We start from the raw sequence: 15753 nt of genomic DNA on the forward strand, positions 1-15753 counted from the left end.
TAGGGAGATGGATCATAAATGGAGCAGCCTGGATTTGAACTGGTACCCATAAGGGATGTCGGTGCTGCAGGTGGCAACTTTACCTACTATACTACAGTGCTGGCCCCCAGTCCATTTTCTGAATGGAGGACTATCATACTGAATATGGATTATTTCTTATAGACTGTACTCAGACAATTTATTCTGCCAGCACAAATTAAATAGGAAAGTATATATGCTTGTAAAAATGCCACAGTCCTCATCTCCATTCTTTTGTGTGCAAGAGCTAGATCAGGTCAGCACCGCGGCTCACTAGGCTAATCCTCCGCCTGCGGTGCCGGCACCCTGGGTTCTAGTCCCAGTCGGGGCGCCGGATTCTGTCCCGGTTGCCTCTCTTTCAGTCCAGCTCTCTGCTGTGGCCCGGGAGTGCAGTGGAGGATGGCCCAAGTACTTGGGCCCTGCACCCCATGGGAGACCAGGAGGAAGCACTTGGCTCCTGGCTTCAGATCGGCTGCAGCGCAGGCTGTAGCGGCCATTTGGGGGGTGAACCAAAAGAAGGAAGACCGTTCTCTCTGTCTCTCTCACTGTCTATTTCTGCCTGTCAAATTAAAAAAAAAAAAGCTAGATCAAATATTTACATTTTCTGGCCCATTATTCAAGTCAATTCAACAGATATTTATTAGCCACCTACAATTATCTCTCCCATCCTTATTGAAATATGACATTAGGGGGGCTGGCTTTGTGGCACAGTAGGTTAAAGCCCTGGCCTGAAGTGCCGGCATCCCATAAGGACGCTGGTTCTAGTCCCAGCTGCTCCTCTTCCCATCCATGTAGCTCTCTGCTACAGCCTGGGAAAGCAGTAGAAGATGGCCCAACTCCTTGTGCTCCTGCACCCTCGTGGGAGACCTGGAAGAAGCTCCTGGCATAGGTGCAGCTCTGGCTGTTGCGGCCATTTGAGGAGTGAACCAGCAGATGGAAGACCTTTCTCTCTGTCTCTCCCTCTCACTGTCTGTAACTCTACCTCTCAAATAAATTAAAAAAAAAAGAAATATGATATTTTGTAAGTTTTTAGACGAACTATGCAAAATAGAAATATAACCAGGCTCATTTCACTTTATATGAATTCAAGGTCAAATTTTACCTAAAGAATAATTAATTTCATATGGTATAAAATTCTTATTTTTTCAAATATTTATTTATTTGAGAGCATTACAGACAGAGGGAGAGATGCAAAGAGAGAGATCTTCTATCTGCTAATTCACTCCTCGGATGGCCAAAATGGCCAGGGCTGGACCTGGCTGAAGCCAAGAGCCAGGAGCTTCATCCAGGTCTCTCATGGGGTGGCAGCAGCCCAAATACTTGCACCATCTTCACTGTTATTCCCTGGTCCTTAGTAGGGATCAGAAGTGGAACAGCTGGGTCACGCACCCGTGCTTATATGGGATGCCAGTGTTGCAGGCGGTGGCTTTACCTGCTATGCCACAACATTAACCCCTTCATAAACATTTTTGAAATGGCTGCTCTATTCCAGGTACTATGCCAAGCTCTGAAGAATCAATGATTAAACATAACACAGTGCCTACTTCAGGAAGCTCACCTTGTAAACCATGAGACTTGTGTGAGCAAAAGTAGTCATCCTAATTGCCTTAGTTTGTGCTATTGTAACAAAGTACCATAAACTGGGTGGTTTATAACCACAGTCTGGAGGTGGAAGTCTGAGATCAGACTGCCAGCATGGTAGTGTTCTAGTGAGTGCCCCCTTCTGGATTGCTGAATTCCATCTCCTTGGATCCTTATGTGGTAGGAAAAGGCCAAGAGGGCTCTCTGAGACACTAATCCCACTCATCAGAGCTCTATCCTCATGAATTAATGATGTCCCAAAGGCTCCACCTCCTAATACCATTACATTGTGGGGTAGGTTTTCTTTTCTTTTTATTTTCTTTTTTCTTTTTTTTTTTTTTTTTTTTTTTGACAGGCAGAGTGGACAGTGAGAGAGAGAGACAGAGAGAATGGTCTTCCTTTGCCGTTGGTTCACCCTCCAATGGCCGCCGCTGATCTGAAGCCAGGAGCCAGGTGCTTCTCCTGGTCTCCCATGGGGTGCAGGGCCCAAGGACATGGGCCATCCTCCACTGCACTCCTGGGCCACAGCAGAGAGCTGGCCTGGAAGAGGGGCAACCAGGACAGAATCCGGTGCCCCGACCGGGACTAGAACCTGGTGTGCTGGTGCCGCAAGGCAGAGGATTAGCCTAGTGAGCCGCGGCACCGGCGGGGGGGTAGGTTTTCAATATATGAATTTGGGGGGTTTCAAAAACATTCAGTCTATTACATTAACTCAACATGGTAAGAGCTGTTGAAGTGACTCAGTGGTTTCTTTTTCTCAAAACATGTGACATTTGCTGAGTCTGGAAGGACAGGGAGAACTTATGAAGAAAGATAAAGGCTAAGGAGGCATTCCAGACAGCAGCAAAGGCACTGAGGTACAAGTGTGGGTGGTGGTTACTGGAGAGGTCAGTGCCTGGAATGGTAGGATTGGGTCACATTGAGGGCCTTTACATCATTGTCAAGAGTTTAGACTTTAGCTTAGAGGCATCAAGAAGTTCTAACCAGTGTATGTGAGGCTAAACAAGTGTGTGTGATGCCAAGAAGCTTTTCCTTAGCAGTGGTGCCTTGTTGCTCTGTTGTCTTTGCTCCGGGGTCAGCTGCGAAGCCAAAGGTGGTGCAAGCCACTCAGGCTCTTTCCAGAAGCAAAGTCCTAAGAAATGTTTTAACCTTCTATATTTTAGGAAAAATCTTTTCCTCCTTTTATGACTTTGGAGATCTCAGTGTGGCTAGAGATGAGACAGGGTGTTGGATACCAACTTCTCAAAGCCACATTTGAAGAGCTCAGTTTATTTCAGTCACTGGGTGAATCTAGTTATCTAGTTTATTTCTCTTTTTCTTTGAGCTGGCCTCAACTCAAGCACGATTATTGGGATTTTCACCTTTTGTAGCTTCTACTCCTTTATCTCAGTTGCAGGCGAAATAGCAGGAGCTCTCATAGGATTTTTTTTTTTTTTTTTGACAGGCAGAGTTAGACAGTGAGAGGGAGAGACAGAGAGAAGGGTCTTCCTTCCGTTGGTTTACCCCTCAAATGGCCGCTACGGCCTGCGCTGCGCTGATCCAAAGCCAGGAGCCAGGGGCTTCTTCCTGGTCTCCCATGTGGGTGCAGGGCCCAAGCACTTGGGCCATCCTCCACTGCCCTCCCGGGCCACAGCAGAGAGCTGGACTGGAAGAGGAGCACCCGGGACAGAACCCGGCGCCCCAACCGGGACTAGAACCCAGGGTGCCGGCGCTGCAGGTGGAAGATTAGCCTAGTGAGCCGCGGCACCAGCCTCTCATAGGATTTTAAGGTCTATATGTGATGGTTGCCCCTCCGTACCCCGTAACTAGCCCAAATCATGGCATTTGTGCTTTGGGACGGCTGGTGGCTGTGAGGAAGTCAGACTGCAGGAGGAGGAAGGAGAGGCTGCCGCCGGCCCAGCGGATGGTAATGAAGAGCTGATGAAAGCGGAGGCTGTGCGGCCAGGCTGGACTTGAGAGCTAACGTTCCCACAGAAGGATGGCCAGCCACTTAGCACAGGCCCTCCTTCCTTTATGGTGTGTCGTGGGCCTTCCCTCACTTCCCCAGGCTCTCACAGCATCTGGGAGCTTCTTGTGGCCCCACAACACGGTGGGTGAGCATCTCCTCTCCTGCCCATCAAGGTCACCGTGACTTCGACTCACAGCTCTTCACTGTTCTTCTGTGCTTTGCAAGGGGTTTAGCTGTCTTCTCCCTTCTCCTCCTTAGTCCATCTTCAAACTGAAATCCAGCACTGCCACACACAAAAAGCAGTTTTTGCTATGAGCATACAGCTGCCTGGCTCACCCTATTAAATCACATGAGCACCTTTCCCTTATTGTTGAAGTGCTCATCATCATTAAGGAAACATTACAAATAATGGAGGAGGGAGAAGAGACTGAATTCTCTTCCTCTTCCTGATACAGCTAAATAGCTGCATCTGCTCCCCCTTCTTTTCTAACAGAGACAAGAAGAATAAATACATAATTCTTGAAGAAGAACAGTGACCATCACAGAAAAAGATGTTAATTGAATGACAAATTTAATTACAGACTTCCCCCCCTACAATTTCTGACTTTACCAGATGTGACAGCAATATGTATTTAGTAAATACCAGAGGTTAGATTTTGAATTTTGGTATTTTCTGGACTAGTGATGTGCAGGATAATCCTCTCTTGTAAGGCTGAGGGTAGCAGAGCCCCATGACTATGAGGGAAGTAACCAATACGCCATGTGTGCTATGTTGCTAAGCTGTAATGCTCGGTAGATTAGCTGTGTTTGATGTATTTTTGACTCAAGAAACCTTTTCAGCTTACAACAGGCTTATCAGGAGGTAAACCCGTCATGTCAGGGAGCATCTTGCATATGTCTGAAGTCAAGCATACCAGGGTAAGGATGAGGAAAGGCTGTGCCGTCACTATGGAGGCCCAATGGTACGGTTTAGACCAGAGACGAATGGTTTGGGAACCCAAAATATCATTTTTTCTCTCTTCTCTGGCCATTTGCTAAGTAATGGCAAAATACTCAATTAGTGTTGTATTGATGCATTCTGAGGAAAATAACGTGATCAGCTTTGTCAATAGGATATTCTGCTTTCTAACTTAAAATTAAGAAACAAAAGAATTTTACAAAGTGTTTTATTTTAATATGTAATTCCTTTTATCCATCAAGGACACTCCAGTGTTAATGAATGTGGCTAAACTATGTATGTGTTCCTTTTAGCTCATTATTCCTTTAAAGAGCTATACCTATACCTATAAAAAGGAGGACAAATGAGTTGGGTTTTCATAGAAATTAAACTAAAATTGAAATTATTCACAGGTAAATGACAATCTATTTTAATTTATTCAGTCAGTCTTTCCCATTTAAAAAGTGCATTGTGGCCGGGCGTTGCGGCTCACTAGGCTAATCCTCTGCCTGCGGTGTGGCACTCTGGGTTCTAGTCCCGGTTGGGACACTGGATTCTGTCCTGGTTGCTCCTCTTCCAGTCCAGCTCTCTGCTGTGGCCCAGGAAGGCAGTGGAGGATGGCCCAAGTGCTTGGGCCCTGCACCCACATGGGAGACTGGGAGGAGGCACCTGGCTCCTGGCTTTGGATCGGCGCAGTGTGTCAGCCGTAGCAACCATTTGTGGGGAGAACAAATGGAAAAGGAAGACCTTTCTCTGTTTCTCTTTCTCACTGTCTAACTCTGCCTGTCCAAAAAAAAAAAAAAAAAAAAAAAAAAAAAAAAAAAAAGCATTGTGTAAGGAGTTTACAGTGTAGTGACTTTGCTGTAATCTCATTCACAGTTTAACCCTTCAGTGTTATCAGATTTTTTTTTTTTTAATTTGACAGGCAGAGTTAGACAGTGAGAGAGAGAGAGACAGAGAGAAAGGTCTTCCTTCTGTTGGTTCACCCCCAAAATGGCACAATCCGAAGCCAGGAGCTGGGTGCTTCCTCCTGGTCTCCCATGGGGTGCAGGGCCCAAGTACTTGGGCCATCCTCTACTGCCTTCCCAGGCCACAGCAGAGAGCTGGACTGGAAGAGGAGCAACCCAGACTAGACCCCGGTGCCCATATGGGATGCTGGCGCCACAGGCGGAGGATTAACCAAGTGAGCCAAGGCACCAGCCCTATCAGATGCTTTAACATCAAAGTCCTGAATGTTTCAGGAAAGTGATGTAGTGAAATTCCATGATATTCAGTCACTTAATCACTGACATTTAAGCAAACTCTAGTCTCACATTGACAACAACAACCCCTTCACCTTGGGTTCGCCTCACAACTAAACTTCCCAAGAGCATGCTGTACTCACATCCCCCTTCCCCCTCCGTCCACAAGCTTTGTAATCTGACTTCTATCCCACTGACCAAAACAATGCTGAGGCACCATGCGCCCTTTCCAGGCCTCGTGGTATCCAGCTTGCCCCTTCTCTTGCTTTCCTTCTCTCTTGGCTTCTGCCCACATCCAGGTCTCTTTGGTAGATCCCTGTCTCATTTTCATTGCTCAAAGTTCAAGACCTGGGTCCCCTTTTCTTCTCATTTTCTAAACTTTACTGTGGTAATTTTATCTTTTTCCATGCAAACAATTCCGAAATTACGTTTCTTTCCTCATCCTCTCCTCTGAGCTCCAGATCTGTGTACATGGTTGCCTACTCTCCAACTACACTTGGAGTTTGCAGCTTCCTCTAACTTTTTTTTTTTTTTTTGACAGGCAGAGTGGATAGTGAGTGAGAGAGAGACAGAGAGAAAGGTCTTCCTTTTTGCCATTGGTTCACCCTCCAATGGCCACCACGGCTGGCGCACTGCGGCCGGCACACCGCGCTGATCCGATGGCAGAAGCCAGGTACTTCTCCTGGTCTCCCATGGGGTGCAGGGCCCAAGTACTTGGGCCATCCTCCACTGCACTCCCTGGCCACAGCAGAGAGCTGGCCTGGAAGAGGGGCAACCAGGACAGAATCCGGCGCCCTGACCGGGACTAGAACCCAGTGTGCCGGCGCCGCAAGGCGGAGGATTAGCCTAGTGAGCCATGGTGCCGGCCTCGCTTCCTCTAACTTAACATGTTGTGAGTGAAAAGATCCTCACTCCCCTGTGGCTCTGTTTGCTACCTTAGTGATATCAAACAATGCAAGTCAAGTCAAGCTGCTTGGATGCTTAAAACCCTTTAATCACTTGGCATTACTTTCAGCAGTAATTTACTATATTATCCTTAACATTTTATTCTCAAAGCCTAGTATACTGCCTGGCACACAGTAGGTACTCAATAAAAGTTTGCTGACTGAATGAACAAATAAGTGTCACAGTGCCATGCCCATGGTTAAAGCTGAGACCATAGTTAGTGATTATAGTCAGATCCCCAGACTTCTCCACACAGAGCTTGTCCTGAATTTGATTCTGAATCATTGGCATGAAAGCAAGTTCACGATTCATCAAGATCAATTTCTTGAACCTACTATTTTCTACAGATGACATTTATTCAGCCAGAAGATGCTGAAGGCAGAGTAATTGTTATTTTTTTCCATGAAGCACATGCTATCTTGTTCAGTTCTCAAGGAGTATTATGATAAACCACACCACTATTGAAAACCTGTACAACTTCATAAGATTCTCAGAAGAAATACAAGACGTAAGTCAAAAAGAGTGATTTTTTTCTCTTGCAGTAGCATTTCCTGTTCAAAAATTGCTGTTAATTTAAAAAAACTGACGTCTCCAAGAGGACATTCTATTAGGTGAAATCATCTTCGTCATATTTCCAGCTGCAGTGTATCTACCCCTTCTTAAAAGTGAAAAAAGAGAAAGTTACTTTGCTGTGTGCAAGTGCCTTATGTGTTTTGTAAAATCCACAAAAAAATGTTCGGTGGTTTAAGGAGAGACGGCTGCATTTATCAGAGAATTTGGTTCAATGCTTCCCTGGAAGAAGCTTGAAGATGTGACTCTCAATGGCCTTTGTGCTGAAGCTGAAAATGAAATCATTATCTTTGAACTCCCTCTGCTCACGTCAATGACTACCCTCTGCAGTGGATCCTCTGGTTATAAGTACCCATGAATCTCCTTGCAGACTGTGGGCAGGGTAACTTACAAGGACCAGCCAAAGCCAAACCCCTGGTAAGCTTTGTTAGCATTTTCTATGTGTTTCAGCTTCCATTCTACACCTTGAGGTAGAAGACAATCTCTGCTCACACTGGTGTGGTATGTGTGTGTCTGTTTCAGAAGTGTGTGTAAGGTGCATTTCAGTTTAGGGTATCTGAAGTAATATTTTATTTGAAGACAGATATTGTACTTTCTTTGGAGACAATAAAGTGTGCATTTGTTTCAAAAATGATAATCATGCTCAGATTTCTAGGTTATATTCATAATTGCTTTGCACATCACTGTAGAGTGTTCTCATCATCATGGACTACTTTAAACTAATCAACTGCATTGGGGGACCTCACTTGCTAGTTAATCTGGAGAAATGATGGCTGCAGAAAACATGCTAATTCTTACGGATGTTATTTCTACTTTCTTTCTTCACTGACTATCTCTGAGTGATCACCAACATTCTCCCGACCCCTCCTTCAGTCAGCTTCATTCCACCATGTCCAAAGTGCCCCTTCTGCTCTTGTGTGTTGCCCTGGGGCTAATTGGGCCCGTGTATGGAAACGCTCTGAGAAATGAAGATAAATGGAAACCACTCAGCAACCCCAGAAACCGAGATCTGGTAAGAACATCCCAGGAAGTGCTGGGCTGCAGGGTGGATCTGGGACCTATCTGGGGCTTGGCACTCTGCATTCCAGGGCACAGGGGAGGGAAGGCAACCAAGGGCTCAGAAGGCTCCCCAGCAGGACCAGACCAAGGTTTTTCTAGCCTAGTAGGGGGTGTTCTGCTTTTTATCCAGCCGATTCAAACTTGTTTCTGTAAGAAGAAACATTTAGGAACAATCTTATACACAGCACATGACTTTTGTAAATGATCTTAGACACATTTTGTAGACTTGTGATACATATACAAAATCAGGATCATACCAAGGAATTGCTTTCTGCACAACCCAGATTGAATTGCTTTTTGCACAGTTTGGATTGATCTGATGATAAAACAGATTATCATATAATCACTTGCAAAGTTCAGTTGCAGAAATTGAAAATTGACTTCATGATTCTCAAGTTACTAGGCATACTTTCAGCATATGGTTATCTAGAAAATAAAACTTGAAAATATCACTAAAAATCCTCTTTAAAAAGATGCCAAATACAGTGAAGATGTTGATGCAATCATTTCAAAATAAAGTTTATCTAAAGAAAATGATGTGAAACAGAGTAATATAAGACTAAAATAATCAAACCAATACATGGCATTTTGCACAGCTTCTCTGTGTTTATTCCCAAAGGAAATTGGAAAACCTCATGTCTGAAAGAGGCTATTGCAGCAGGCAGTGGCTGGGTTCTCTCCTTCAGCAACTGTGACACATAGCTGACCATTGTGGAGTTCAATTACGTCCTGACCTTGGTACTAAGAAAGGGTTCACAATGAATCCTCTGACTGGGATACTGTTAAGTCATTGATATTCCTCCCTCCATTTTCACCGAGAATGGTGACTCAGCTTGTTTGGGGTTGACAAGTCAGAAAGAAGGCAACAGGGAAGAGAATGGAAGTAGCTGAGGCTTATACTTCTATTTCTTCATTTCAGCCTCCTACCTGTTAGATTAACCTTAAAGACAATTCAGGGGGAAAAGAGGGAAAATAGTCTGAATATTTTTGGTGTTTCAAATGTGGCATTGATCATCCTCTTTCTCTCTTTAGTTTTTCAGAAGTCTCCAGGCATATTTTAAGGGCAGAGGTCTTGATCTGGGAAGATTTCCAAATACATTTTCCATGAATGAGAATCCCAGACCTCTCTCTTTCCAATCAGATCTTATCGCTTCTGCATTTGCGGATTATGAAGAGCAGAAAAACTCCTTTCCCAGTTACCTCAAAGGCTGAAGTTTCTTCTGAGCTCAGGTAAGCCTAGTCCTTTGTTCTGGGATCTACCCAAACATACAACTCATTCATAAAGCACATATTTTGAAAGCATTTATTGGAAAAATGATTTTATTTTCTCATAGAAATAAAGGCCCAGTTCTGATTATACTCATCATTTAGATTAGCTCCAGGTATTTCATGGACTGGTTTTAAAATGAAATGAAAATTATTATTTTTAAGCATAGTTTTCTGAGGAGAAATAAAATAATAGAATTGCCAATCTTAACAGAATTATTAAATAAATGAAACAACACTCACTTTTACTTATATCCTTTTCATACCAGATCAGATAGTTAAGTTATATAGAAAATCATGAATAAAGCAATATTTTGAATTGAGCATCTGGAGTAAGTAGCAATAAAAATTCAAAGAATAGTTTTTTTTGGGAAGATAGTCGTGCATATATTTGAGTTTGAACTTCCTCAACTAGGGGAGGAAAAGACAGAATATGAGTAAATGTAGCATTTTTTCCAATAGGAAGAAAATTGAAAGTGTATTTACTTTTATAATTTAGATTTCATTATTCTTATAACTTTAGCATTCCTGTCAAATAAATATCTGTCATTTGAAAAGGAACAGGTATGGTGCATTCCAAACAAATACATTTTGGTTCTAGTTGATTAACTTTTTGTTTAGTCAAATAATAAAGAGAATAGAATCATAATTAAAATCTTTCCCCATTATTCCTCAAGTGCACAGATAAAATTGTTAGGAAGCATAACATTGTTGTATTTCATTGTGTTTGTGAAACACAGATTTTCATTATTCTTTTAAATATGATGATTTTTTTAAAAAGTGTTGTTATTCCAAAAAGAAGCAGCAATTTACCACATGGAGTAGGAGCTTGACTACTGTCCAAAAATAAGAAAATAGAATGGAATGAAGAGAAGTTAGTGAAGTTTTCCCTTGACTATTTTTCACACTTGAGCACGATGCTATCAGGCACTAAAAGAGAGAATAATTGTTAATACCATAGAACCTAGTTGAGTGTGAGCAGATAAGTTGCTGGTAAGCTTTACTTTCTTCACTTATAAATTACAGATACTTATTTCTACCTCAGAAATAATCATAGAAAACATAAAAAAAAACTTTCATGTGACCATTGAATGAGGTAATGTTTAAGGGTAGGAGACTGAGAAAGTACCCACTTGATGGCATTGTAATATAATAGGAACTATTTAACTTTGTGAAAAGAAGCAGAGCTTTAAAACTTTAAAAAAAATTACTTATTTAGAGGCAGAGAGGAAAAGAGCAAGAGCTCCCAAATGCTTGGAATCATTGGGGTTGGCTCAGGACTGAAGCAAGGAGCCAGGAACACCATCTAGGTACCAGGAACTCAATTATCTGAGCCATCACCACTGTCTCCCAAGATCTGCATTAGCAGGAAACTAAAGTCAGGAGCTGAAGCTGGGAGTCAAATCTGGTCCTTCAGCATGGTACAGGAGTGTCTTAACCACTGCTCCCTCCCAAGGCAGAGTTTCCGTTTGGAGTGTGTTTTTCATTTAGAAGCTCTGTGTTCCCAACATCTTCAGCCAGAAAATGAAAACAAAGAGTTTTCATTGAAAATATGTTGATTTGGGGATCTTTGTGTTGATTGTATGTATGGTCTTCGATTCCTATAACACTTGCTTTTTCTTTCAGGTATCTGGCTGTTTTAAAACTGCAGATGAAGCTTCTCATTAGAAAAATTCAACCACGGTCTTTCCTACACGTTTGTTATTTTTCCCCTCCATTTTGTATCAATTTGTAATGATTTTGTTCCACATTTCCAAATGTACATATAAATAGATGGACCTTTGGGACATAGTAACTTGTGTATATGTTTTCGGAGTGTTTTGTCCTTCCTTAAGTAAATATTAACATAGAACATTGAATGTATTTGTAGAAGCTAAAAAAAATGCCACAAAGTAAAAAGAGATGATAATCTTTTCAGGTAGATGTTTTCTTTAGGCTTTTAAAACTTGTCATTTATATTTATTACCTTTTATCCATCAATATTTTATTTGAAAGGGACCTTGCTTATTTTCATCATGATTTATTATATATAGGAGGAGTCTGGATTTAAAAGTTAGCTTTTTTATTCCCTAAAAAGAATCAAGTTTCAGCATGTTATTTAAAGTTCCACAGTGTTAATTTCATGCCAAATGAGAATAAGTGACAGATAGTCACAAAGAAGTTTGAAATGAAAAGCAAAGAAACATGAGATTCTAGAAGTTGTTAAAGTCTCTGGGAGATGTTTGCTGCCAATACATTCAGAGGAGCACATAGTACTGCACCAAATATCCTTGCTAAGCCCACCCCTCCCTCTGCAGCATATAGCCTCTTCAAGAATGGAGGATAGATAAAGGTGAATCTCCCTTCTTTTCCAGCCATCCCTCTCTCCTTGCTTCCACTCATGCTGAATTAGTCTCATCCCCAGATTCTCAATTGGGATAGCTATATTTCCTGTATCTTTGCATCATTCTTTCTATGATTCCTGCAGAAGGAATGTTGTACTCTTTGAAGGTAAATATAAGTGTCCTTGTAACACTGGTCTACACGTTCTAAAATAGTGTACCATGGTTCTTTTCATGGATGATTGATAGAAGAATAAAATATTTGTGCAAGAACAGATTGTGTCTGGTTTAATATATTCTGTCGTAATGAGTTTTATTTGTGTTTGTTTTCCATGGAGTGTCATGAGACCTTTGTAGGCAGAGATCATATCGAATCCACCTTTTTTTTTCCCCAGCACCTAGCACAATGCCTAGCTTCTATTTGGTAAATACTTGTCGACTTGAAATAAATGTGTTGTTGTGTCATTCACACAGTAATTGCAATTGCTTTTAATGTCAAATTTTTTACAAATAAACACCAAGTAATTATTAATGAGCTATGCCTCATAAAAATATAGCTGATTTAGAGAAATGATAGTGGTAGGAAGCACTTCACCAATTTCAAGTTCTAATCAACTACCAGTGTTTTTTGTTTTCCCTGTTTCTCACACCCCCCTCCCCATGGGTGTCAAAGACTCAGAAATTTACCTATTTCTAGGCCTTTGATAAGGGAGGGCATTCACCTGGGGTAGGAGCATGCATTATTTAGCTGGAAAATTCTTCACCATTGGCCGCAGCTGTTGATGGAAGCTCAGGGCCCACACTGACTTGAGTTCTGTAGTGGCAGAGCTATTGGCAATTGGGGTAGCCGAAGTCCTCACTGTGTGTGTGACCATCCAGTACACCTGGTCCCCAGACACTCAGACACTGTATATTGATAGTTCGTCACCTCTGCCATATCATTTAGACAACCAAAACCACCTTACATATATTTCTAAAAGCCCACTCAAGAAGCGATTTTGTTCTTGGCTGTGGAGTATTGGTAGGATAAGACCAAAGTTGTAGTGTTTCTTCCAATGGAAATAAATATTCTGCAGGTGTTCAAGGGGTCTGTGGCACTACTCTACATAGGCTCTCAGTAGTCTCTCAATAATGATTCTGACTTTCTTCAATGAGGATCCCCTTCTCCAGATCTCTCTCTGAGATTTAGTGTGGTTACGAGCTGTTGAGAGTTCTGCTCTTCTTGCAAGCCACACACTAGCTGTCTACATTTTCACTGATTCTGGCAGAGAGATTCCCAGATCAGAGACAAACTGACTTCACCACTTTCTCATGGTCCAGTAGGCAGAATGAGTTTTACATTCACAGTGGTTCTCTTTGTTCAGCACGTATCAAAGGGGGGCATGTTAATGTGGGCTAGGCATATGCTGGGCACAAGTGGGTTTATACAAAAGCTGAGGAAGTCCAAATTTAGGAAATCTCCACATTTATAATGAGGCTGCTAGAAAACATGCCCAACCTTTGCCCTAGACGAAAGCATTATGAGTTGGAAAACAAATCTGCTCCCTGTTCTACAGGAGACAATATTTCTATTTTAAAGGATGTGCATAACACAGTGGCTTGTCTATAGTAAGTGGGAAACAGTGTGTGACAGCAATATCCAGTTTTTGATTCCTTCTAAAAGCTTGACTGTAAAAGATGAGGGGAGTTAGCAGCGGAACATTAAGTCCAGGTGAACATATTTACAGAATGAGAAAGAGTCTGAAGGAGGGAGAATTCGAGCCTTTGTAGAAAGCGGAAAAGTGAAGGTGCCAGCGGGGATGAGATTTAAAGCTTAAATTAGGGGCCGATTTTAGCTTTCCCGCGGGGAAGAATGGCAAAGTGAAACATGCACGTGGTAGAGCAAACGGTTAAATCAAGGGGAACTGTCGCTACAGCAAACACCAAATGAAAGCACATTCGGAGAAAGAAATGGAATAGGAGTGAGATTGGAAACAAATATTTTCTTAAAGATTTGAGAAAATTATCTCTTTGAAGTATACTTTTCTACAAAGACCTCATTTACTTAAAACAAGACGCTTAAAGGAGGCGTTGTGGGGTGGGTAAGACTGCTGTGAGGAAGGCTCGGCCCAAAAGCTGCCGCCTGCGCCACGCATCCGGCCTGCGCGCAGGCGGAACGGTAGCGTGGTGGCTGCGGCGCAGGCCGGGCGGGTTTGCCTGGGGAACGCGGCGTCCGGTTTCTCCGCCGCCCCCGCGCTGGTTAGCGTCTGCAGGCGCTGCCGTCCTGGTTGGCTGTGCCAGCTGTTAGGGCTGTATTGACGGATTTACAGACATGTCGGGGTTCAGTCCGGAGCTCATCGATTACCTGGAAGGGAAAATCTCCTTTGAGGAGTTCGAGAGGCGGAGAGAGGAGAGAAAGACCCGCGAGAAGAAAGTGAGGCGGTGCTAGGCCGGGATGCGTCTGCCCTGTCGCCCCAGTACAGAGTGGGTGGGGGGCCCAGGCGACCCCTTCGGCTGGGGTAGGGTGCCCAGGAACGCCCCCGCGGCTTCTCTTCCTTACCAGAAATCCAGTTTGTGTCTCTTACTTCCCCACACCTTTGTCTCCGTGGTAACCGACTCCCTCTCCGCCCTTGTTTTTGCTGAATACTAAATTTTAATTTCATGGTAGTTGAACTCTGGGAAGTTAAATGGCGGGTGGGAGGAGAGAGTGGAGTATTCGATTGTAGTTCTGGCTTTGCCACGAAGTCGTTTTGGGATCGTGAGTGGGCAACCCACCTCTGTTTTGGTCTCAGTTTCTGTGTTTCAAAACCAGTGGGATTAGGTTTCCATTTTTGAGGAGGCTTTATTGGAGTTATGTAATCTTCCACCAAGAAAGCGAGCTTTAGTAATAACAAATTTTTGTACTACCTATGTTTTTCATACTAATTAGGAACTATATGAACCTTGTGCATATTTTTGCATTTATTCGACATACAAGGGAAAATAAGAAGTAACTGAACCTTGTAAAATTAGTTGGCGATTCCTTCCTAATTCATGTGACTAGTAGTGTTAGGTGTCTTAATTTAAAGTATTAGGATACAATATGCAAATTAAATCATTAATATTAACTTTTTACATATAATGTATTCTGATGGAATAAGACCTAAATACTTTGAAATGCTTTTAGATTCCGTATATATTATGTAAGATGCATAGCTCAAGTTGTATAGAAACAAAAAAATAAGGCAAATTTTGGGAAGAGCTAAATCTGCATCCGTTTGGGGGTTTATTAATGTTTATTCACAGAGTCTTCAGGAAAAAGGAAAGTTACCAGCTGAAGAAAATCCAAATGATTCTGAAGTCCCATCTTCATCTGGAATTGACTCTACCAAATTCCAGGACAATGAAGGTATGTTAAGATCATTTGCCACCTGCATTAAATGTTAAAGAGTATCAAAGCAAAGTAATTCAATGAAAAATGTTTTTTCATTTTCATTTTATTTCATTTTGATGATATTCTCCTGTTGATTACCTGGTTTATACCCAGCACAGTACTCAATAAGTATTTGTTGACATGCGGAATATGATTGCTGATGGTTATTTTTGTGAATTCTGGTGTTGGAAAAGTATTTCAAACTGACATTAGTATTTGGAGGAGGCTGTTTTTAGAATTAGTATTTTTTTACTCCTTTGGTGATAAATTGCTTCCAAATTATTTTCTCTGCCCCATTGTAGTGAATTATACTTCTGTGCAAAGTGACTTCCAAACCCCTGCTTTAGTTACAGTGACATAAGCTAGGAATGTCAGACTGGAAGGTCAACTGGCTGCCCAGATGGAATGTCACACACAGCACACGCATTTCAGTATGTGACCTCATTCTAAGATCCCGACCTCAGCTTTACATGTCC

At 42.4% G+C, this 15753-nt stretch overlaps 2 protein-coding genes and 1 long non-coding RNA gene across 3 annotated transcripts in view; all 3 read left to right on the forward strand.

The window, feature by feature from the left end:
• LOC138848955 (uncharacterized) overlaps positions 1 to 15753 on the forward strand; it is a 156258-nt gene that overhangs the window by 11974 nt on the left and 128531 nt on the right. The window lies entirely within an intron of this gene.
• On the forward strand, positions 5629 to 12341 carry C3H2orf66 (chromosome 3 C2orf66 homolog). The gene is made up of 3 exons (XM_017343220.3): positions 5629 to 8252; positions 9332 to 9529; positions 11192 to 12341. Exons 1-2 carry the CDS (start codon positions 8130 to 8132, stop codon positions 9509 to 9511), a joined length of 303 nt encoding a protein of 100 aa, XP_017198709.2. The 5' UTR covers positions 5629 to 8129; the 3' UTR covers positions 9512 to 9529; positions 11192 to 12341.
• Positions 14066 to 15753, forward strand: part of GTF3C3 (general transcription factor IIIC subunit 3) — a 51188-nt gene continuing 49500 nt past the window's right edge. The window contains exons 1-2 of the mRNA XM_002712362.5: positions 14066 to 14299; positions 15151 to 15253. Coding sequence (XP_002712408.2) covers positions 14198 to 14299; positions 15151 to 15253 — 205 coding nt within the window. The 5' untranslated portion in view covers positions 14066 to 14197. The remainder of the gene's footprint in view (positions 14300 to 15150; positions 15254 to 15753) is intronic.

The sequence above is a fragment of the Oryctolagus cuniculus genome, chromosome 3 (genome assembly GCF_964237555.1).
Source record: "Oryctolagus cuniculus chromosome 3, mOryCun1.1, whole genome shotgun sequence".
NCBI lineage: Eukaryota > Metazoa > Chordata > Mammalia > Lagomorpha > Leporidae > Oryctolagus > Oryctolagus cuniculus.